This window comes from Muscardinus avellanarius (genome assembly GCF_963383645.1).
Source record: "Muscardinus avellanarius genome assembly, chromosome: 3".
In the NCBI taxonomy this organism is placed as follows: domain Eukaryota; kingdom Metazoa; phylum Chordata; class Mammalia; order Rodentia; family Gliridae; genus Muscardinus; species Muscardinus avellanarius.
The window spans coordinates 109,944,609-109,968,739 of record NC_137788.1 but is presented as its reverse complement, the minus strand read 5'-3'; the positions used below and the strand labels follow the sequence as shown (position 1 = coordinate 109,968,739).

The window sequence follows — 24,131 nt, the reverse complement described above, 5'->3', positions numbered from 1 at the left end:
AAAGCTTTTAGAAATAAGAAAGGTTTATTTAGCAAAAGCCACTAGGCTAGTGACAACATCCAGGGAGTAAGTGCACTTACATTAGCAGAATCCTTTCCCAGAGAGCTGACCCAACAGAGTTAATGAGACAGTGAGAAGCGGCGGAGGGCGGGGCTGGGGAGGAGGCTGCCCAGCAAGGAGCAAGGAGGAGAGAGAAACAGCTCCCCAACAACAGCAGCCTAGAGAGAAGCAAGGCCTGGAAGAGGCTTACAGACAGGAATAGGAGGGAGAGTGTTTCGTCCCACGTGCAGTCCATCCTGCGCAGAGAAAGTCTTTCCTAGCTCTGCAGCTGCGAGAGTCTCTCATGCCCAGGCATCTGGGCCCTGGGCTGGGACAGGGAGGCACCAAGAGTGTCCACACGCCCTCCACACAGCGTGGAGCAGGAGGAGAGAGGGGAAGGAGCTGAAGGAGCAGGAGAAGCGAGGCAGGAAGGAGAGCTATGCCGGTGGGGAATCAGTTCTGCGAGGCCCCTTCCTGTCCAGCTGGCCCGGACGGAGGGGCGCAGGGTGGCTGGCGATGCCTTAAGACCCACAGCTTGTCCTCTGTCTCTTGCCTTGACAAACGACTCAGTCCCTCCAATTCTCCAACAATCTCCGTCGTTAAGACCCGGAGAAATCATCTTCTCCACCTGCCCCCACCCCACACCCCCAGCCTCCTCTGCTCACCTGTCCTCTGGCCTCGGGATTTATCCTTAGCTCCCGCCTGCAGGAGTGCGCCTCAGAACATCAGTCCTGGAATGCTCAAAGTCCTCATGGTCTCAAAGGTTCCCAACTCAAGGAATCCTGGGTTGGGATTTCATGAGCTAGCAAGGATCGGCCAAACTGGAGCCCCGACAAAGACTTCTTCGGTTTTGCGGACCTCAGGGTCCTGGTCCTTCCTTTCTGTGTATCTGGACCTACTTTCAATAGTTAGAAAGTAGAGCAGACAGAACCACGTCCCTCCACCTAAAGGCTTGTCAGGAAAAATATACAAGTCTGTCATCGATTCACACACCCTCCTCTTCTCTCCTGTCTCTTCTCAGTCCCACAGGCGGGTCCATACCTTCCCACACACATGCATCTGCACACAGACACACACGCATGCACGCATACGCATGCTCACACACACACGCACGCACACACAGCACCCTCTCCTATTTCTGCTGATGTCTTCCTGCCCCGGGGAGGGAAACTCTAAAGCTGCATTTATTTCTTCTCATTCAGACTTTCTGACCTAGAAGAAATCCACCTGTGGCTCAGAAAAAAAAATTATAAAAGTTCAAAGCATAGGCAGGCAGCAGAGCCCCACCTGCGGCAGCGATGCCCTCGCCCACTGGCCGCCTGAGGACACTGCGGTCTGATCCGTAGTTGGCTGCCCAGGGTGAAGACATGACTCGATGCTCTCAGCTCTTCCTAGAAACCTGAAAATCTATGAACTGCTTAAGAGTCTCCTAGGAGCCAAAGGAGCCTTCCCCCCAGCCCGGTACCAAGTGGAGAACCCCAGACAAGGCCCAGGCAATAAGACTCATGCGTCACATGGCACTTTTTACAGACACACCCACAGGAAGGGGCCAGGGGCAGCGAGGCTGCGGTCCCTGGCCCAGGTGGCAGTGATTCCCAAGGACAGAAGCGGTCTTGGCTCTAAGCTCATGGAGGTATTGCTTTCTGCGGTAGAAACTGACCGCTCCCGTCCAGTGGAGGGAAGGCTGAGATGGTAAGGCAGGGGCTCCTGGTGTCTGAGGCTTTCGCAAAGTGCTGCTAAGGCTCTGGCTGGCACAGCCCAGGCAGGGCGGGGTTGGGAGGACTTCCCAGACTCCATTGGTACAGGTGGAGCAGCAGGCAGGGCTTCCAACCCAAGAATCAGACCTAAGTGACCTAGGGCAGCTCAGGGCTGACCTCTCCCTGGGCTCTGCCAGCAGGGGCCTCAATACGTCAACACTCAACTTTACCATCCAGTGAGAGAAAGTGTTTGGCACCAGTTTGCTTGAACAGTGTACCCGCTACGATATATGCATATCTCAATCACGATAAAAGGAGACTCTTCCCCAGCCAGGGCTTTCAACCTCTGGGTTCTCAGCCAGGGCCTGCAGGATGATTTCTCCTACACGGGTCTGGGGAGGGCCAGTCAACTCAGCATCCTGCATCCTCAGCATCCCGAGCACCCTGCGCACCCTGCATCCTGATCCGGTACCCACAGCTTCCCATGATGGCAGGGAGAGGAGACTGCGGGGCCTGGGCATCACTGGACTGACCAAAGCCACCTCGCGGGAGGCCTCCAGTCCACCCTCCTCGCTCCAGTCCTCCCTGAAGCCGGGCTCCCCGCGTGACCCTGCGGCCTTGGCTCGGCCGACTACACCCTTGGCCTGCGGTCTACACAGCGATCTCGTCGTCCAGGCCGTCGCCCGGGCCCTGGCCCCGCAGCACGCTGGGCAGACGGGGCCCGTCCTCGCTCTCGTCCGAGTGGGACTCCTCCTCCGAGGCGATGCCCGACTCGCGGAAGCGCAGCAGCTCCAGGCCGCCCAGCAGCGGCCCCGGCGCGGCCGACGTGAAGCGGAAGCACTCGAGGCGCACGAGCCGCTCGCGCCTACCCAAGGGGCTGCCAGCCGGGGCGGGGGGCGAGCGCAGCTCCGCGGGCTCGGGCGTCACGGGGTCACACAGCACCGGCAGCGCTCCGGAGCGGAAGGTGATCTCCAGCAGGCTGTCCTGGGAGCCCACTGCGGAGGAGGGAGACAGAGGGCGTCAGGGGATGGTGCTCCCCTGCTCACCCCCACCCCCGTCAGGACCCCCGACTGGCCCACGGAACCCCTGCCTGCCTGCCGACCCCCAGGGACCCCTGCCTATCCCCCCATGGACCTCTGCCTGCCCCCCAGGGATGCTTGCCTAATCCCCATGGACCCCTGCCTACCCCCAGGGATCCCTACCTGCCCCCCAGGGACCCGTGCCTAACCCCCAGGGACCCTGCCTTCCCCCCATAGACCCCTGTCTGTCCCCCAGGGACCCCTACATTCCCCCCTATGGACCCCTGCCTTTCTCCCCAGGACCCTTGTCTAACCCCCAGGGACCCCTGCCTTCCCCCCTACCTGCCCCCTAGGGACCCCTGCCTGCCCCATGACACCCTGCCTCTCCCCTTTCTGCGTCTGACAGCTGGCTGGAGGGCCCCCCCCCTCCCCCCCGCCAGCCACAAGGGGCAGGAAGCCAGTGGCGCCTCCAGTGGGGGGCACACTAAGAGCCTGCGGTGGCCTCTGGTGCAGAGTCTTAAGCCAGGACCTCAGAACCCAGGGCCTCAGGAGGGGAGACATGATAGTGCCGAGGGGCCCCGAGTCACGGATGGGGCCCAGCAGCACACATTTACAGAAAGCTCAGGAGAGAACTGCTAGCAGAGCTAGAAACCCGTTATGAATCAGGCTTGGTGTGCATCTGCACTCCCTTGGTACCCTGTGCCCTGAGATGGTTACTTAACCCCTCTGCGTCTCTGCTGAGCTGTAAAAGAACACTGAGCACTCTGGGCTCGCATCTACAAAGGTACAGCGGGTGTTCCACGGCATCTGTTGGTCTGCAGCCCGCGGGGACTGAGCAGGCATAGACCCACGGATCGGCCTGAGATGCAGGTGTGGGGCGCAGGCACCCTGCTCCTGTGGCACAGACCTGGCTGGTCCAGTCAGGGTCCGCAGCCCAGCAGCCTTATCCATTACACAGAAACCCTGCTAAGCAGCTACTTCTGTGCAACAGAGTCATGAGGAGATCTAACTGAGGGACATTTCGAGGTTCCCCAAAGAGCTCCCCAAGAAGATGGCCCCCTCAGAAAGGCAGGCCGCCTGAACACGCAATGTCTCCAGCAGACAGAGCGTGTGACGGTGACCCCCAGGGACACTCGAGGCTGCTGGGTTGGAGGGCAGCCGAGGATTGCCCACCCGTACTTCCTGAGTATATGGACAGGAAAAGCTAAGTCGGCGGTTTCTGCCTGGAATACAAGGGCAAGCTCGGGGTCCAGCCAAGCATCCCTGAAGCTTTAAGGAAGTGGCGGAGCTTCCCGGAGCCTGGGGGCTGGGCGGGGCACGACTTACTGGTGTTCTGTCCTGACAGCTTCAGCTCCAGCTCCTGCACCTGCTTGACCAGCAAGGAGATGTGCTGTAACATGTCCTTGTTCTGTAGCAGGAGCTGGTGCACGCGAGCCTGGGCCTCCAGCCGCGCTGCCGCCTCGGCAGCCAGCTGGTCCTTCAGCAAGTGAACCTGGGGAGAGGAGGAAGCAGAGGGGACAGGGGAAGACAGTCATGAGTGCGAGTGAGGCTCGCCGCCGCACCTCTGGAGCAGGAGCCTAAGTAGTTCCCCGAGAGCCAGCTACCCCACCGCGCTCTGGGAGTCCCCTCCAGCACAGCCGGGAACCACGTTGAGTGGGCTGTCTTTGTCTCTTGGTCTTTCTGTCTTGGCAGTACTACAGCCTGAACCCAGGGATGCTCCACCACTGAGCTACGCCCCCATCCCTTTTTTTTTTTTTTACTCTTTATTTTTATTTATTTCTTTAATTTTTTTTTTTTTTTTTTTTGCGGTACTAGGGATGGAACTGAGGGAGGGGCACTCTACCTCCGAGCTACACCCCCCCAGCCCTATATTTTATTCTTTATTTTGAAACAGGCTTTTGCTAAGTTGCTGAGATTGGCCTCGAGCCTGTGATCTTCCTGCCTCAGCCTCCCAAGTTGCGGGGATTACAGGCGTGTACCACCATGCCCAGCTCACACTGTCATTTAAAAAACAAAAGTCAACACGTTGACCTACTTGCTAGGAAGAGTATCACAGCAACCTGGGATAATCTTTCCTTGCCCCTCCCTGTGTGTGTGTGTACACAGGAAGCACTGCCAAGACGTTCCTAAGCCAGTGAGTGGGTGCGTAAGCCTGTCCTGTCCTGCCCATGGGTGCCAGCTTCTCTGCCCGACTGCCTCCTCCCTGTTTCTCCCCACAGAGACACATAGGTTCATGATTTACCCCTTGGAAGGGGTCGAATGTTTGCTGAGTGGCCTACAACATGGCCTCTTTGGACAACCCCAGAAGGGCTGAGCTGGAGGTCTGTGGCCAGCGTCTTATAGGTCACCATGTTGTCATGGTAGAGCAGCTGGAAACCACAGTGAGCGGGCCTGGGACCCGGGCGTCCAAGCATCTGTCCTTGGTGTATAATCCTTGTGTGGAGCTATAACCTCTCAGGAGGAGCTGGGGTCATTTTATCAAGCCTCTGGCTCGAAGAAACTGAGGCACAAGGCCAGTAGCTCTGTCCAGACATGTGATTCTGTGCTGACAAGCAGGTCGGGAGTCTTTGGAGAGGCCTCACACGGCCCCTAAAGAAGGGACTACTGAGTCTGGTGACCTGGACCCCAAACATGGTGTGGACAGGCATGCAGACCGGACGAGGTGGACTGCAGTGGGGAGGGAGGTAGAAAGGAGGGAGAGCCTCCTGCTCAGAGATCAGCTGCTCTGGGTTTCTGAAAAGCATCGTGGTCCAGAGGTCCAGATGTTGTCAGTAAAAGACCATCAGTGTGGCCCAAGTGCCTGCCCCCTCCCAGCAGTCACGAGAAAGGACGTTGTGTTCTTGGGTGTGGTGGCTGCCCCCCTTGCCCATATCTGAGGACCTGACCTTGTGGTCGGCTCTGCTCTAACCAAGTATACCACTAATGAGATTAGCTGCCACTTTCTAGGTGTGCCCCTCAAGGCAGGGGGAGCTCCATCCTCCCGGGAGAAGATGCCCGAGGAATCTAAAGCAAATCTGTCCTCCACACAGTGTGCTAAGGTCAGAGCTGACTTTGGCAGAGACTCTGGCCTCACTTGCGGTTTCAAATAAACAGAGCAAGCCCCAGATGTGCCCCAGGGAAAGGGCCGGGGCGGCTGTCCACCCTTAAGCACTGTTACTTATCCGAACTAAGCAGCACGGAGGGGAATCTACTGAATGGAATGGTTAATTATTCATTTTCTGCTTACTTTGGAACCTGGCAGAAATGTTAGCGTAGTTTTTCAGCGGACATAAGCAGAGACTCCCGCATCCCGTTGGCTAATGTCTCCAGAGCCCTCTGGGCCCAGGCCACAGGTTCAGTTCTCTGCGTCCCACCTGACCATCCCCATAGAATGGGCCTTTTCTCCATCAGCCACCGGAGAGGGCTAGCTAAGGGCTCAGTTGATCCACATCTGGGGCAGCACTAAGGGATATTTGCTATACATTTGATGAAAAACCCCAACCCAAAAAATCCCCAGCTCCCCATGTAATGTCTAAGACTTAGTGTCTAGGACAGGTGAGCAGCTCCTTCTCGCAGAGGCCAGAGGGGGGGGGGGAGTTTCTTTTCAGGTACCCAAGTCCCAGAAGCAAAGTGCTACCCCAGTAGCACTCCAGCTTAAGTGAGAACTTCGCTGCTGCAGACCCAGCGTGGAGCCACCAGGGTGTCGCGGAAGCCAAGGGCTGGCAGTGCGGAGTGTGCTGTGGTCCTCTGCCCCAGGCTGGATCGTCAGCTGCAGCTGCTGCACGCAAGAATCCAAATGGCTTGGGTGGAGACAAAATGGCCTGGATTCCTTTGCGTTTGAAGTAAGACGGCACTGCCGGCCTGGGCCGTGCGTGGAAGCTCTGGGTACCATTTCCCCAATACAACAGTGTAGAAACACTTCTACACCCTGACCAGATGGGATTCATCCATCCATCCATCCATCCATCCTTCCATCCTTCCTTCCTTCCTTCCTTCCTTGTAGTACTAGGGATGGAAACCAGGGTCTTTCTACCTCTGGGCTATACTCCCAGACCTATTTTACATTTTTATTTGGAAACAGGGTCTAAGTTGCTTAGAGCCTCACTAAGTAGCTGAGGCTGGCCTCAAACCTGTGTGATCCTCCTGTCTCAGCCTCCCAAGTACTGAGATTACAAGCATGCGCACCATGCCCGGCTTAGGGATGCTTATTTCTATTTACCACCCCCCACCCCCAATCCTGGAGATCGAACCCAGGGGCAGTCAACCTTCAAGCTACAACCTCAGCCTTTTTATTTTTTTTGTTTTTAAACAGAGTCTCCCTAAGCTGCTGAGGGTCTGGCTGAGTTGCTGAAGCTGACCACGCACCTGTAATCCTCCTTTCTCAGACTCCCAAAAGGACAGGGGTGACAGGTGTGCGCCACCATGCCATTTTCTTTCAAAGAATTAACTGCGTTTCACAAAGGCAGATCACACTAACCCCTGAGAAGGGCCGTGTTAAGAACGTTCCTTGCCAGAGCTGCGTTATCTCTGGGGATAACTGATCCACGCGCATGCTAAGCTAGGGACGCAGCACTCGGGTGAGGCGCGAGGCCCTCACGGGCTGCGTGCGGCTCCACATCCTGGCCGCGCAGGACACGCGGTCCCACCCGCTCTGCTCTGCCTCCTGGACGGGGTCCCCCACAGCCCACCCAGCAGCAGCAGGCCGTGGGCCCACTGGCTTGTAGCCTACTTGCCTGGACACCAGCTCCTCCATCGGAAGTGGGGGCAGGACCAGGCTGGAGTTAGGGAGCCGGAGGCACATGGAGATGGCGGCGGAGGAACCACAGCGACGGCCCGCACACGGCCGAGGCACAAGCGGAGTGGGCGTGCCGGCAGCATGCACAGGGCGGGGACTCGGGCAGTGCACACAGGGCGCGGGGGCCAGGAGAAGCCATGAGGACGGGCGCTAACTCTAGGGTCTGGGTTGGGGACTCGAGCAATCTCAGCACTGTGCCCCGGACTAATGGCATCGCACACAACGGCAAAGCGTAAATATCAGACTGCCTGTCCCTGCCCAAGCAGAAGGGGCGGAATCTTTAAGCAACAATACTGAGCCGCGCTGGCACAGGCTGGGCAGGACCAGGCAAACTGCAGGCAGATCTGGCCACTTAGCTGTTGCAGTCCCGCCATGCCCAGATCAGCTCTGGAGCTGCGTGGGCCGAGCCCAAGGCCATGCAGGCACCAGGTCATCCAAGCTCTGGTTCAAGGCATGGTCGTGACCACAGTCACACCCTTGAACTTCTGGTCTGCCTAAAGCAAGAAGCCAGTGAGCCAGGCCAGGCCCATGCTAGCGGGGAGAGTGGTCAGAGGGATGTGGGGACTCGTTATCTACACACGCCAGCCTGAGCTGGAGACGCAGAAGAACAGCACCTGCACCCCGATGCCTGTAAGGCCAGGCGGGCCCCTACAAGACCAGCTCAGAACAAACTTAGGGGGAGATCGGGAGACGTCTTGAGGTCTTGGACCACATCAGAGCAACACAAGAAGCCCACGCCTGATCCCTGGTGTGGAACAGCAGGCGCGGGGTGGCCTGGGAGAGCAAGGACATAGAGAACAGCGACCCCAAGAGCACATCTGTCTGTAAGAAAGCGGAGCTTCATCTTTGGGTTTTTACCCAGGAGCAACACGGGGGGGGCGCAGACGTTCACTGAGAGAGCAGAACACGGTTCCCCCGAAACGCCGAGGTCACGGTTCTACTCAGTGAAATTTTGGGGACTGCTGGTGGCTTAATGAAGAAAGACAGAAACCTTGCAGGGTGCTGGCAAGGGAGTCTGGCATACTAAGTGGAGGCTGACTCATGCTAGAAGCGGGAATTGGTCTACCCTGCAGAGAAACCAAGCGCGTGCTCTAGCTGGTTTATTTCCAAGCCCAGAAGACATGGAGATGACCGACCTCTTGACCCACCTACACAGCTTACATAATTGGTTTTACCCAAGGATATGGAAACCAACCAAAAGTACTTGAGTCAAATCCTGCAAAAGAGAGTGAAAGAGAAGGTGTGCAGGGGTGACTCTACTAAAGGCCAGTGGAGGACTGAGTCCATCCCGGAAGCGGGGAGCTGAGCAGTACAGTACCCACTGCCTAACAGATGGAAAACTCAAGGTGCAGACAGAGAGATGCGGCCGGGAGCTGATGGATGGGTGGCAGAGGTGGAAGGAGAGGTTGCTCACGACATTGGCAGAGGCCACATTCCACCCAGAGCCCCACACCAATGTACAAATCTAGGTTGTCCTCACAGCACGCTCAAGCTGGCAGGCAAGTGAGGCCCTGCCAGCAACATCTGACAGATTCCAAGTGAACGAGACTCAGGCTGCCGGCCTGCGGGAGTGGCCGGCCGCAGCTGAGCGAGGCTTGTGAAAGGAGTCCCGGAGGCATGCGGGCCTGTCCCCTGGACTCCCTGTCTTCTAGAAACGGACACTCAAATCTACGCCAGAAACCACCCAAGAGTTTAATGCTGACTCCGGCATCTGCTCTCTGTAGATCACACACCTGCAAACGGCTTCTCATGAGTACTGGGCAGTGACTTCAAACTAAAATGTCTTCCTGACCATCGCTTGACTAGGTATCAAGCCTCCTCTTAGCTAAAGAATAATTACTCGGCAATCGATACGCTCGAAGAGGGAAGAATTATGGTTGGGGAACGGCTCTGTATTTGGTGGAGACTCCTGTAGACCACGTATCTCAGAAAAGACCTAGAAGAGCTCAGGCTTTATGCCACCGTCATCCAGGGTGGAGTGGTTCTCAGACTATCACACTGTCACTCACCCTAGGAGAGGAGTTCTTTTATTTGATGAAGAGAAAGGATTTTTTCCCCCTCTAAACATAAGAAGCCATTAATGACGTCCCCTTGACTCTGTTGCCGTTTGGGGAAATATCTATAAATCTTCCTGGTACCAGCACATTTCCTATAGTTTCAAGGTCAGAATTTCGACCTTGGGGGTCGATCTGGGGCCTTGGAGGCAGCATTCACCAATTCAACTCTCTTGAAACCTACTGCAAAAGCCATGTGTCCTGCCTCAGGCCGGGTCAGTGGAGACGGTGTTATAAGAAGGTCTTTCAAAGGCCAAGCTGTGGCAGATCCTGTATGGCCAGGCTGCCGGATACTTCCTGGAGGCGTGCTGTTGGAAGGGATGGCTCTGCCTTGGGGATCCAGTCTCCCAGAAGCAGAAGAGTAATCAGAGGGCTGGTGAGCACCAGAAAGCAGCTCTGGAATAGCCTGCTCCTGCACTCTAGAATGTAGAGCCCCTCAGCAGCCAGCCTGACACACAGACCTAGAGAACCAACACTCACAGCTCCCTGACCACGCGCCCATCCAGGCCCTGCCCTGTCTCACCCCGACCTCGGGATTCAGCCTTTAAGTGCAAGGAAGGGGTGCGTCTTCACTGTTCCCTGATCACCCGTGGCTCAGTCAAGTTGTTTCCCTTATGGCTCAGATCCCCTACCTACGTTCCTGTAAATTCAGTCTGATTCTAATGAATCCCAAGGCCAACACGGTGTCAGTACTGCCTGGAGTAAAGTCAGGGTAGAGACCTGCTCTGGACAAGGAGCTTGGGGTACCAGGGGTAGCTGTCTTCAAGGATGTCTGGCACAAACTTTACCTTGAGCTGTTTTAAGAGCGGTACCACAAAGGTGCACCTGTCCTGACTCCAGGAGCACCCTTTCCCACCCAAATACCAGGAGAATGAGGTGGGAAAGGAAGGGTGGAATTGTGAGCATCTCATTCCTGGGAAGTTGGGGTCAGTATCCAACAACATCCAGCCAAGCCAGCCAAGCTCAACTCAGAGCAGGGGATACCAGGGGACTCTGAATGCATCTTTCTAATTCAACAGCATCCCGCTCCCCCGTCTCCCAACAAGCCAGGATACCACAGCCCGAGCGGTCCGCCTGGCTCCCTAGGATCAAACCTGCCCCGAGCCCTGGCTAGGGAAGGTGCGTCAAGCCCATGAGAGTGGAGCTTGTGAAGTAGGGAGGAGGCCGAGGAGAACCTGGGCCACGGCCACTTGCGTCTGCTGCTGCTGCTGCTGGAGGAGCTGCTGGAGGAGCTGCATCTGGTGGTGCGTGGACAGCGGCGTCCCTGAGCCCAGGCTGGGCGGCTGCGTGGCCAAGGAGGGGTGCAGCGTGGGGGGCGAGGCTGGCAGCGCAGGCGCCTGCAGGTGGGCGGAGGCCTGAAGGGGAGAGACGTGACCTGTGGCAGCAGCCAGCTTTGGGGCTCACTGTCCTGGGAACACACAGGACGTGGTCCCAGGCACCCCCAGGTGCTGGGGACGGGGTGTGAACAGGGCCCAGGGGAGGCAGTGTCACTGCCCAGGCGTGGACCACACAGTCAGAAACTCGCACCTTGGTGACTGATCTGCTGGGCTGCCAGACAGACTGTCCCATCTCTCACCCACCACCTCAGGGACCCCGTGTTGAGTTACACGAGGTCCTAGATTTAAAAGAGCCCTCCCTCCCTCCTTTACTTCTTTCCTTCTTCCCTCCATCCCTCCCTCTCTTCCTTCCTTCGATACTGAGGATTGAACCCAGGAGTGTTCTACCTCTGAGCAAAACCCCTAGCCCTATTTTATTTTGAAACAAGGTCTAAGTTGCAGAGGGCCTCACTTAGTTGCTGAGGCTGGTTGCAAACCTGTGATCCTCCTGTCTTGGCCTCCCACATACTGGGATTACAAGCGTGCACCACCATGCCCAGTTGTTTGTTTTTTTAAGCTTGGTTATCTTTAGGTTCTAATTTGGTCTCAAGTTCTTGGGGTTTTTTTCCCCCCCTTTCTTTATCATTTATTTATTTCAGTCCTGGTGCCTGAACTCAGGGACATTCTACCTCTGAGCTACACCTCCAGCCATTTTTTTTTGGGGGGGGGACTGGGGGTAGAACCCAGGGGCTTTCTACTTCTGAGCAAGACCCCCAGCCCGATTTTTATTCTTTATTTTGAAACTGGGTCTCACTGAGTTGCAGAGGGCCTCACTAAGTAGCTGAGGCTGTCTACGAAACATGATCCTCCTGTCTCAGCCTCCCAAATGCTGGGATTATAAGTGTGCGCCACCACACCAGGCTCCATTTTTTAAAAAAATAGTCTCACTAAGTTGCTGAGGCTGGCCTCAAACCTCAGATGCTCCTGTCTCAACCTTTCAAGCTCTGGCATTACAGGTGTGCCACAGGACACCTTGCCAGGTTCTTAGCTTTTTAATGTGGGTCATACAGGAGCTGCTGAGGGCCTCAGGCACCCCTGTAGAGTGGTAGAGTGGGGTATGTGTGGAGCAGGCAGAGGAGCCACATACTTGGCCCCTTCGGCTGCAGCACGAGAGTGTGCATGTCACACCGGGTGTGCCGGGTTGAGTACTGTGCAAACGCTGTGCAGAACTGTGTATATAGGGTGCAGAGGGACCAGGGCCGGCCAGACCTGCTCGCTCCGGGTCACGGGCTGCATGGTGCAGGCCCGCTGGCTGTGCTCCCACCCCCCGCTGCCCACCTGGGAGTCCAGGAGGGAGCCTTCTTGCTTTCCTACGGCATCCAGGTCGGTCACACCTCGACTGAACTCCAGGATATCACTTCCTGGGAGCGGGACCTCCACAGCATCGATATCCGTCTCCTCTGCAGTGGCCATGGAGGCCCTCTCTGCACCGGGGAGCTGGCGGCCTGCAGGGGAACAGGGGAAGGAACAGTGATGTCAAGAGCAGAGCCCTCCTCGCCCGACCTACGTCATAGCCACGCACTAGGGTTAGAGAACATCTCCAAAGAACTCATGTCTTCATGCTCAGAGTGGATGCAATTAAGCCTCGGGATTCTTCACCTCATTAGTGTGATTTTAATGGCTTTGCTCAGGCTGAAAAGGGTGGGGCCCTGGGGTGGGGCCTGGGGGGCTTTGCTTCTGTCTTTGAATCCCCTTGATCAGTCTCTCTCCTTCCCAGCCCCCTCACCCAGAGATCCGCAGCCCCCATGGCCTGGCCTTGAAATCGCCAAGAAAATTGTGAGCAATAACCTTCTCTCCTCTAACTTGCATGGTCAGTCTTTTTGCATTATAGCAGGGAAAATATTGACCAAGACATCGCCTTGTGAGATGGGGACTACTGCTGTCTCCACTGGACAGAGGAAAAACCTGAATCTGCGTGGTGAGGTTAGTGCGGGGCTTGAAGAAGCCTGGAGTCTGGTGGTGCTTGTGACCTTGTGCACAGTGCCTCCTGCCTCCAGGCCCACCCCTCGGCCTTCTGTCCTTTCCCTCCCTCATTCCCTCCCTTCTTTCCTTCCTTCCTTGTCTTTTTTTGTTGTTGTTGTACTGGGGATGGAACCCAGGGCCATCCTAACTCCAAGCAACACCTTCAGCCCTATTTTTTATTCTTTACTTTGAAACAGGGCCTCACGAGTTGCAGAGGGCCTCACTAAGTAGCTGAGACCCTCCTCAAACCACCATCCTCCCATCTCAGTCTCCTGAATGCTGGGATGACAAGTGTGTGTCACCACGCCCACCTCTCTCCTCTTTCTTTCTTGGATTGAATCTCAGAGTTGTCAAAATCCAAACTGTTCAGCCGTTGTGTCTGGGATTAGTGAGTCCCTTAGCTAAAGCAGAGATGCCTGACAGCAAACCACAGGGCAGCTCTCCAAAAGACTCCTGCCACCAGGCGGGGGCTCAGACATCTCACTTAATGGGTCCACCTGAGGACAAAGACCTTTTAGAGCTGGGAAGGGTCCTGGGGAGGGTCACATCAGATAAGAGGGGCCTAGAGGAGGGCCCTGCAGCTAACAGCAGTCACCAAATCTTACCAGACAATGGAGGAAATACGGAACCTGCAACTGTCCCAGAGTCGAGAAACTTGTAGGACAAGAAGAGGCATGACCAGCTTCCTGGAAACGCCAGGCAACTTATGAAACCGGGCACCGTGGCCTCCAAATTTAACTGAGGGAGGGCAGACCAGGACAGGGGCTGGGGTCCTGCTGCTTCCTGAACTGTGTGAATATTCCTGTGTGGCATATGAAATAGCACCTGTGTGCTTACTTCATTCACTCATTCCTTCAGTAAGTATTTTCTCCCATCTTTCGGCTCTCTGTTGAGGTTCTTGATAGTTCCCTTTGCTGTACAGAAGCCCTGCAGTTGAATGTAATCCTGCGTATTGGTTTGCCTTTTAGTTTCCTGTGCCTTTGGGGTCTTGTTGAGAACGTTTTTACGTGTGCCTATATGTTGATCCAGAAATACCACTTCTGAATGTCTACCCAAAAGAATGGAAACCACCAAGCTAATGCATGCGTATCTGTGTTCATAGCCACACAATTCACCATTGCCAAACTATGGAACCAGCCAAGATGTCCACCAACAGATGAATGGATTACAAAACTGTGGGATATGTACACAGTGGAATTTTACTCAGCCATAAAGAAGAACACAATTACATCATTTACAGGGAAATGGATGGGACTGGAGAACATTATGCTAAGTGAGATTAGTCAGCCACAAAAAAAAAGAAAGAAATTGGATGCTCTCCCTAATATGTGGAAGCTAGGGAGAAAATGGGTCACAGGAGGAACTCTAGACGAGGAAGGAGAAACCACAGATGAGCCAATAAGGTGACCTGACTGAGGGGGATGGGAGGAAACTCCCTAATGTACATGATGCATTCACAAATATGTCAAAGTCAATCACTAAGTCAAACATGAGAAAGGGAGGGGGAGGGAACTGGGAGGGAATTAGGAAGGGCTAAATGAGTGATGTGTACACGTGTGCCTCCACCATCTTGTGCTCCTTTAAGATGTATGACTACAGTGCACCAATAAAAAAATTTTTAAAATAATGATTTATTAAGTGCCTTGTATGTGACAGATGCCTAGCGGGCACTCGGCATTAAGTTGGAAAGGGAATCTCTGTTTCCAGAGGTTCTCTGGCCTGGAGGAAACAGACAGACACACAGACACACAGCGGCAGCCTGAGGTTCTGCCTGGGAGGAAGCTGTCCAGCGTAGGGCAGCAGAGAGGGCCTGCCAATGGGCAGGCTAAAGGAGCCTGGGCAGAGAAGGGCTACCAGCTGAGGCAGCAGGTGTGGGGGCGCCACGCGGGCATCCCGGGCAGAGGCAAGCAGGCGCCAAGGTCTCTGCCTTCAGGTGGAAATCCACATGCGCCAGGCTCTGCGGACAGTTCTCCAGGAGCTGCCGGGCTGGGGAGTCGGATCTTACCTTGAAGGTTGAAAGCAGGGAATGCCGAAAGACTCCCGGCCTTTGGAATTTCATCCCAGAGATGCTGTGGAGGACAGACCCAGGAGGAGAAATAAGGGGGCCGGAGCTAAGGGGGTGGCCAGGAGCAGAGGAGGGAGGACATCGTGGGTGCTGGCCAACCGTCCATGGCACAGGTGGTGGGGAAATGGGGGGAGTTTTTACATTTCTGACTTGGGAACTAGTGTCCTGGGGGGAAATTGCAAGAGGATCAGGATGGTGGATAAGGGGATGTGGACAGGTTATTGTCTGTGTGTGTGTGTGTGTGCGTGTGTGTATGTGCGCGCGCGTGTGTGTTACTGGGGCTCGAACCCAGGAGCAGTCTACCTCTGAGCTATACCCCCAGCTTTATCTTTTTTGAAATAGGGTCTCAACTAGGTTGATAAGAGTTTCACTATTTTCTGAGGCTGCTCTCAGAAAATCGATCCTCCTGTCTCCGCCTCCCGAGTACTGGGATTAAAAGCATGTACCACCATACCAGGCTCAGTTCTGTTTGTTTGTTTGTTTGTTTGTTGTGATACTGGGGATTGAAACAAGGGATACCTCCAAGCTACATGCCTAACTCTATTTATTTATTTATAATTTATTTATTTTTAATTTTTTAATGGGACTGGGGATTGAACCCAGGGGCATTCTACCTCTGAGATACACCCAGCCCTATTTTTTATTCTTAATTTTGAAACAGGGTCTCACTACATTGCAGAGAGCCTCACTAAGTAGCTAAGGCTGGCCATGAAACCTTGAACCTCCCGTCTCAGCTGCCCAAGTACTGGGATTACAAGCATGCACCACCATGCCCGGCTTCTTTTTATTTTTTATTTTGAAACATTTTCTCTCAGTTTCTGAGGGCCTGGCTAAGTTGCTGAGCCTGGCTGTGAACCTGTGATCCTCCTGTCTCAGCCTCCCAAGTACTGGGGTTAGACGTGCACCACCATACCTGGCTGGATGTGTTGTTTCAGACCTGCTGAAAGCTTACACGTGTGTGTAAGAGCCAAAGAGAGATTTGACCAGTTTTAATGGGTACGTGTTTTCATGCCATCTCTGTGTCCCTGAATTCTTGTGCTGGAGCCCTGTTTCCTTGTTTGATGGTACTTGGAGGACCTCATGGGAGGCAGTGGAACCATGAGTGTGGAGCCCACAGGACAAGACCCGGGTCCTCACGAGAAGAGGCACAGCAGCCCTTGCTCTGCCATGCAGGGACATGGCAAGAGGCTGTCTGCCACCAGGGAGCGTCCCCAACTGGCCCGCATCTCCACCTTGGAGGCCTCAGCCTCCACATGGCTAGAAATGTCCTCTGTTTAAGCCCTGTAGTGTTCTGTGCTTCATCATGGCAGCAACACAGACAAAGGCGGAATGGGGTTGCAGTTTGCTGAGGTCATGGGGAGTCAGAGAAGAACCAAGAGACCAAGTCCAGTGCCCTCTGCAACTCAGTGAGCCCTTGTTTCCAAATAAAGAAGAAAAATCTGGGCTGGGGGTGGAACCGGAGGTAGAATGACCCTGGGTTTCACCCCCAGTACTCCCTCCACAAAAAGAGTGGAGAGAAAACCCAGAGAAGACATGAAGACCCAGAGAAGACACGAATGAACGTAGATGACTTTGCAAGAAGCTTAACTATGAAGAAAAGAAGGGAAATGCAGCCCCAGGCTAGGGAGAGAGAGACGGGAAGGGAGCTTTCCTTTGTTTACTTTGTTGTTTTTGAGGCAGAAGAGCCTTGGCATTGTCTATATGCAGCAGGAAGAAAAATGGAGCAGAGACAAGCTGGAGGGGAAGGCAGGGGGGTGGGTTTGAGGGGTAGGTGGAGTGCAGAGGCAGGCAAGGTTAACCCAGGACAGGAGCACTGCCCGTGGGGACAGAGCCGGAGCCCGCACAGGCAGGACTGCTTAGTGAGTCTGTTAAGGGACAAATCCTCCCCCAGATGTGGCTTTCTTCCGTGCCAGGTGTGGTTTCCTCTTTATTTTGAAACAGGGTCTCATTGAGTTGCAGACGGCCTCACTACCTAGCTGAGGCTATCCACAAACCGTGAACCTCCTGTCTCAGCATCCTTAATGCTGGGCACCACCACGCCCAGCTCGGCTATTGATTTAAATAAACTAACCTTTGGATTTTCTTTTGAATACTCTTTGAGCTGTGTCCTATCAGCTCTTGTTTTTTAAGGATAAGCATACAAGATTTACCTAGTGAAGTGAGTTTATTTAATTTAAGAGAGAAGGCTGAGTTATAAAAAGGCAGGCAAAGTACAAAGAATTCACCAGAGTCATGGAGTGGACTGTCCATGAGTGGGCAATGATCAATAGGCTTTGAATGCTGTGGCTCACCATCATGCCCCTGGCCTGAGAAATTTGTAGTAGGTTAAATGTATAGATTAACACAGGAAGAACTGTCATTTTTACAGTACTGATGTTTTTCATTCATGAACATGGTATGCCTTTTCGTTTTTTTATTTAAAACAATATGTTTACTATAAGTATTATTCTTTTTTATTTTCTTTCTTTCTTTCTTTCTTTCTTTCTTTCTTTCTTTCTTTCTTTCCTTCCTTCTTCCTTTTTTCTGAGGCTGGCCACAAACCTGCAATCCTCCTATCTCAAACTCTCAAGTACTGGGATTACAGGCACACACCACCACTTCCAGCTCAGTATTTTTATTCATTCATTCACTTGTTAATTCATTCATTCATTTTTGGTACAAGGGATTGAACCTGGAGGTAATCTACATCCAAGCTACACCCACAGCTCTTTTTAGTTTTTGTTTTAAAACAGGGTCTTGTTAAGTTACTAAGGGTCTTGCTAAACTGCAGAGACTGACCTTAAATCTTCTGTCTCTGCCTTACAAATACTGAGATTATGGGAGTGTGCAACTAGGCCCAGCCGCATTTTATCCTTAACAATTTTTATTGTTATTTTATCTTTAAAAAATTTTTATTGTTATTTTAATGAATGTTCCTGCTATTGTGATTTATAACCAGTTGTGATTCAATATATAAAAAGCACAGATAACTATGTGATATTAGACCTCACCTTCTGAGGTAAATTCTCTTATTAATTCTAGCACTTTTTAGTTGATTTTCTGGGGTTTCTTTCCTACTGTGCTCCTTTCCTTATTAATTTTTTTTGCAATTACTGTTAAATGACAGATTAAAAAATGAATCCTTGTCACTCCTGACTTTTAAGGAGACTTGAAAACTGGAGAAACTTAAATATCATCTACATTGAGGGCTCAGAGAACTATAGAAAGTTTTAAAAAACCAAAACATTTGGGCTATAAATTTATATTCTTTCTAATTTGCTTTATAGTTTTTGGTTTTGCTTTTTGTGGTGCTGGGGATTGAGCCCTGGGTGTTCTACCGCTATACTCCCAGCTCTATTTTATTTTTTAGTTTGATACAAGGTTTATTGAGGCTGGCCTTGTGTTCCTCCTGTCTCGGCCTCCCGAGTTCTGGAATTACAGGTGTGTACCACTGTATCCAGCTTGAGGGTACTTTTTTAACCAATGTTTTCCTTGGGGTCGGCTGAGGTAGCATAAATAACTCTATCTTTAGAGAGTATTCCCTGCCATTCACTGGCTTAAATAGCTCCTGACTTAATCATTTAAACATTTTAATTTTGGGTTATAAAAAGCAATGCATGTTCCTTAAACAAAACCTGGACTACAATCTGCAGTGAGACAGAAGAAGTAAGGCATGCTTTGCGTAGCTTGCTGGAGCCTGGGGACAGAGCCTACCTGGGTCCCCCGAGCCGCCGCTGCCCCTCTCGCTCTCCCCGTCCTCCTGGCCGTCGGCGTTCTGCTGAGTGTGCTGCAGGCTCAGCTTGTGGCAGACCTCGAAGGCCTGGCCCACCGTCCGCACGATCCGCATGGCTTGGCTCTGGGAGGGGGAAAGACAGAGCGTGAGGGGCATGAGAAGGGCCGGGGTGGGGGAGGACGTGCAAGGGGCCTGCGGCCAGGAACCCAGGAGGAAAATTCAGTGGACACAAATAACAGAACTCCACTCAGCCAAGAAGAAGAACAAAAGGATGTGATTTGCAGGAACAGGGAACTAGAGAAATATATTATGCTGATGGGATAAGGCAGTCTCAGAGAGTCAGGGGTCCTCGGTTTTCTCTCGTACGTGGAAGCTTGGAAGAAAACAGGAAGCTGGGCTTTTCCTTTCCTCTGTTAGACCAGAAAACAGCACTATCAAGAAAAAAGCCAGAGTTATAAAATTCAGCACTGTCAGGAGCCACCTGGGAGACTATGGGTAAGTCAACTTATCTTCCCAGGTACTGATTTATCAGCTATAGAGAGATTTGGACCAGATTAGGTCTCTGACCTAAGAAGTCTATATTTTGGTTCCCCAATCCAATCCTACCTGAACACATGAGGTTTAAAAAACAAAAAGAATCCTGGCATGGTGGCGCACACTTGTAATCCCAGCATTCGGGAGGCTGAGACAGAAGGATCGCGGTTTGCAGACTCAGCTACTTAGTGAGGCCCTCTGCAACTCAGTGAGACCCTGTTTCAAAGAATAAAAAATAGGAAAGGGGGTATAGCTCGGAGGTCGAATGTCCCTGGGTTCCATACCCAGACCCACAAAAATAAATAAGTAAATTAATTAATTAAATAGACTAAAAAATAGGGCTGGGGGTGTAGCTTGGAGGTATAATGCCCTTGGGTTCCATCCTCAGTACTGAAACAAAAGAACAAAACAAAACAAAACAAAAAACCCAAAAACAGTCTCTTAAACTGGGCATGGCGGGTGTATACATTTAATACCAGTACTTAGGAGGCTGGAACAGGGAGACTGCCGGTCCAAGGCTAGCCTCAGCAATTTAGCAAGGTTCTTGGCAACTTAGTGAGAGTCTGTTTCAAAATACAAAAAATAAATAAAAAATAAAAAGGGCTGGGGGTGTAGTTCAGAGATAGAATGCCTCTGGGTTCAATCCCGAGTTCCACAAAAAAGAAAACCAAACAAAACCAAAAACAAAACAGTCTCTTGCTCTAAATTTAGGACCTATCTGTTCTTCATCTTTCAAAATTCACCAGGCAACCAGCCAGGCGTGGTGGTGCACGCTTATAATCCCAGCATTGGGGAGGCTGAGACAGGAGGATCATGGTTCGGGGACAGCCTCAGCTCCTTAGTGAGACCCTTTGCAACTCAGTGAGACCCTGTTTCAAAATAAGGAATAAAAAATAGGCCCGGGGGTGTAGCTCGGAGGTAGAATGCACCTGGATTCTATTCCCCAGTACCACACACACAAAAAAATTCACCAGACAGTGACTTATTCTTTGCCACATAACTGTTACCACCACTTGAACCCACTGCAGACTGACTTCACGGGAACCGCCGCCCATGGAGATGAAGATGAGGGAAGGCCTCTGTTGCTGCTGTTCGGCACCCACGCTTCCTGCAGGGACGCACCTGCAAACACGTCCCTCCCACTCAGGGCAGACAGCCGCGTCCGCCTGGGATTTGGAAATGATGGGAGGGCGACATCACCCTGGCAGAGCAGTCTAGAGGCTAGCGAGATGCCAGAACAGGCCTTGTACGTGGACGCTGCCATCACAGCCCCCGGGGCGGAGGCCAAGGAGGGCCCCGTTGTTAGAGGGAGCTCACCGTTCCCCCGTGGTGCGAGCTAGTACACCTGGCAGGTAAGGGTGGAGGAACTAGGAGCAGAAACGAGGAAGGCCAGTAACATACAGGGGTAACAACGGCCGGACACGGAAGCTTCAGTCCTGCCGCAGGCCAAACCGAGGACAAGCGGGAGTACAAACCCCAGAGCCATCAGAGGGGGAGGATGGGGAGCCAGACGAGAGGAGCCAGGGGGCAGAAGCGCCCGGCAGCCAGCAAGATAGAGACTCGACTTAGGGACTGAACTGGACCAGGGACAGTGGGTTCCCAGAATCCAAAGGTGCAACTTGGGGAGCCACAAAGGAGAGTTAAAGCTCATCTCCTGACACTTTGGCTGTCATCCTCTGTCAGGAGCCCCGCCCTCCGCGCCTGTGTAGGGGGCAGGGGCTAGGGGAGCTTTTCTATCTTTCTATTTTCTTCCTTTGGCTTAAAATAAACATTCTTACCCCTGCGCCCACCATCCTAGGGTCTGTGGATTTCATTCTTCAAATCTCACAGACCAGGAGCCCGCTAAGGCAAGAAGCCTGTATCTCCAGCTCTGGTGTAATGGCCGCTGGCCCCATCCACCACTGTCCTGGAAATCCCACCCAGTCACGTAGAGGACCCTGTCTTTTCTGTCTCGCAGAACAAGTTTTAGAGGCACCAGGAAGCAGGAAGCCCGGTTCTAGTTTCAGCAGCCTCTTTGGTTTGCGGTATGACCAAGAGTAATCCACTGCCTTAGGCTCAGGCCTTTTCTTTCACCAACTATAAAGCAGAGTCACGACTGACTGTACCAGGATCTGACATCACAGGTGTTTGGGCTTTTGGGAGTCAAGTCAGATCACAGGAGAACCAACCCGCTTAGGAGATGCTCTCGGGAAGGCTGCCCTCGGGGCACAGCTTCCTCCTGAGCAGAGCAATGCAGAACAGGGCGGTCAGTTGTGTGGTCTCCAGAGCTGTCAGAAGCCTTCCTCGTCACCAGCTTGAGGTCCCTTCAGTCCGGCTTGAAGGGGCACAAACTGCCCGCCCAAGTGGAGATTTGTTTGCACTCAGGAAAGTTTCCAGGGACCAAAGGGGACCCATAAGCAGGGGGCCCCGACATTTTCAGAACTGCTCACCCTCTCCCTCCCTGACTCGTCCGTGACTACCTGGATGTTTCCCCTGACTCATCCCATGACTGCTTTGCTGTCTCCTGTGATTAATCGTTTTTATGATGTTTTGGTTGAAACCCTCAATAAAAGAAAGATGCTGGTGGGAGGAAAGCAGGCGATCTCTGCCTCCTCCCCCAGTGCCCTCTACCTCTAATACTCATCCCGACTCCATCATTCATTCGAGGCTTCTGTTTTCACCTTATTAGCACCTTCCGCAACACAGAGCCAGCTTCTGAGCTCATTCCAACTCCACTACTTATCACGAAGCCTTAACTATTTATTTATTTATTTATTTATTTATTTATTTATTTATTTCTGGTACTGGGGACTGAACTCAGGAGCACCTACTTCTGAGCTACATGTATGTAAACCCAGGACTTGGGATGCTGAGGCAGGAGGGTTGCAGTTTGTGGCCAGCATCAACAACTTAGTGAGACTCTGTTTCAAAATAAAGAATAAAATAGGGCTGGGGGCCTAGTTCAGAGGTAGAATGCCTCTGGGTTCCATTCCCAGTACCACCTCCCCCCCCACACATACACAGAAATAAAGAAAGAAAAAAGAAAGAAAAATAGAGTCTTGCTAAGTTGCTGAATATCTCAACCTCCCAGGTACTGCAGTTATAGGTGTGCACACCACACCCAGCTCAAGTTACGTGTCTTAAGGCTCCATCTCCCTGCCTTCAACACAAAGAGCACCAGAGCTGCTACCTCACACGGCTATTTGGGAATAAGGGCTTAGTACACTCTCACCTACACACCAAAACATAAGTTAGGTGCCACACGTGGTGGCACATGCCTGTAATCCCAGTACTCAGAAGGCTGAGGCAGGAGGTTTGTAGCTGAGCCTGGCTTTGAACCTGTGCGATCCTCCTGTCTCAGCCTCCCCAGCGCTGGGATTACAAGCGTGCGCCACCACTCCGGCTTATTTTTTTATTTTGAAACAAGGTCTTGCTAAGGGTAAGGGTGTCACTAGGTTGCTGAGGCTGGCCTCCAAACTGCAATCCTCGTGTCTCAGCCTCCCAGGTACCAGGATTATGGCATGCGCCACCACGCCCAGCGGCCACACTGGCTTCCTAAGGGACACACCGGGCTGTGTGCTGGCTCCTGTTCCAAAGCTGTCCAGGGCCAGCCCCTCTCACTGTCTGTCTGTAGCTGAGTATAAAGTTCATTTGGGACTGAAGGAGAATTTTGTTACACAGGAGCAATGCCAACCCTCGTGTCTGGCACTGAAACCGCCAAGCTGAATCTCCAGCAGGGAGGTGGGTCGATGCTGGAGCCCAAGGCCTCCTGGAGGGAGGCCTGAGACGACAGCTCCTTTACCTTTTTCTTGGACTTAAAGACGTTACACCTGAAGATGTTGCTGGCACCGTCGCGCGCGATGTAACTGAAGATCTTCAAGTCTTGGGAATCGTGGGAGACGTAGAAGATCCTACGGCAAGAACGACAGAAAGACACACTGAAGGCGGCCTTGAGTTCATCCGACTCTGACCACGGACGCCCAGTGCTCAGCTCTCAGGAAAGCCCGGTTACCCAAGAAAGGCTTCTTAGGGGAGGGGAAGGCCACGCTGCACCAGGGCCTCCGAGGGGCTTGCAGACCTGGGAAAGCTGGCCCGGGAGCCCCACAGGCACCAGCCAGGTCACCAAGCGGCGGCTGTCCCAGAAGCCTCTGCTCGCAGCCAAGCGCCTGGCCTTCCTTATCAGGGCTCTGCACCACGTCTCACCCCGGGAAACGTGCACACGTTTTCAGACGCTACAGTCATCTCCAAATGAGCGAACCGGGGAGCCAGCGCCGCTGACCCTTCTGGGGAAACTGAGGCACTCCTTGTCATCAGCCAGGATCCCTTGGGGATGGCGACGGTACTTCCCATCCCTGTGCCTGGGCCGGGGCTCCCATGTACTCGCCCCACAATTCAACCAGTGCTCCCAGCGCCACCGTGCCTGGCAGTTAGGATAGGGCGGGGGCGGGACAGACCGAGCCCAGAGCTCCCCTGTGAACATCCAGACACACGGCCGTGAGCAAAAACCAGGTGAGCAGCCTCGCGTGGTGGGCACTGCCACTCCAACAGGGCGGGCGGGTAGGGACATGGGTGGAGGGAAAAGGACAAGGGGGAGTTACGAAAAGACCCTAGTGCTCAACTTTGGGTTTTTTGTTTGTTTTGTTTTTTGGACTGGGAGTTGAACCCAGGGGCATTCTACCTCCGAGCTATCCCCCTAGCCCTATTTTTTTCTTTCTTTCTTTTATTTATTTATTTTTTTCAGTACTGGGGATGGAACCCAGAGGCATTCTACCTCCAAGTCACACCCCCAGCCCTATTTTTTTTTTTTAAACAGGGAAGCCCTCCTGGTCCCTCTGCCCTGCTGAGCCCCTGGGTTCACACGCTGGCCCTTATACCTCACAGCCCCAGTGCCAGCACAGGGCACGTGGGAGGGATGGAGGG

The 24,131-nt window shown here is 53.2% G+C and overlaps 1 protein-coding gene across 1 annotated transcript in view; it reads right to left on the bottom strand.

The window, feature by feature from the left end:
- Positions 1-2,387: 2,387 nt before the first annotated feature.
- The window catches only part of NOS1AP (nitric oxide synthase 1 adaptor protein), a gene marked incomplete at both ends in the record, with an annotated part of 121,441 nt that continues 99,697 nt past the window's right edge, over positions 2,388-24,131 (bottom strand). Inside the window, 6 exons of the mRNA XM_080691525.1 lie at positions 2,388-2,731; positions 4,082-4,247; positions 10,759-10,938; positions 12,238-12,404; positions 18,680-18,821; positions 23,014-23,122. Of these exons, the coding sequence (XP_080547651.1) occupies positions 2,388-2,731; positions 4,082-4,247; positions 10,759-10,938; positions 12,238-12,404; positions 18,680-18,821; positions 23,014-23,122 (1,108 nt within the window). The remainder of the gene's footprint in view (positions 2,732-4,081; positions 4,248-10,758; positions 10,939-12,237; positions 12,405-18,679; positions 18,822-23,013; positions 23,123-24,131) is intronic.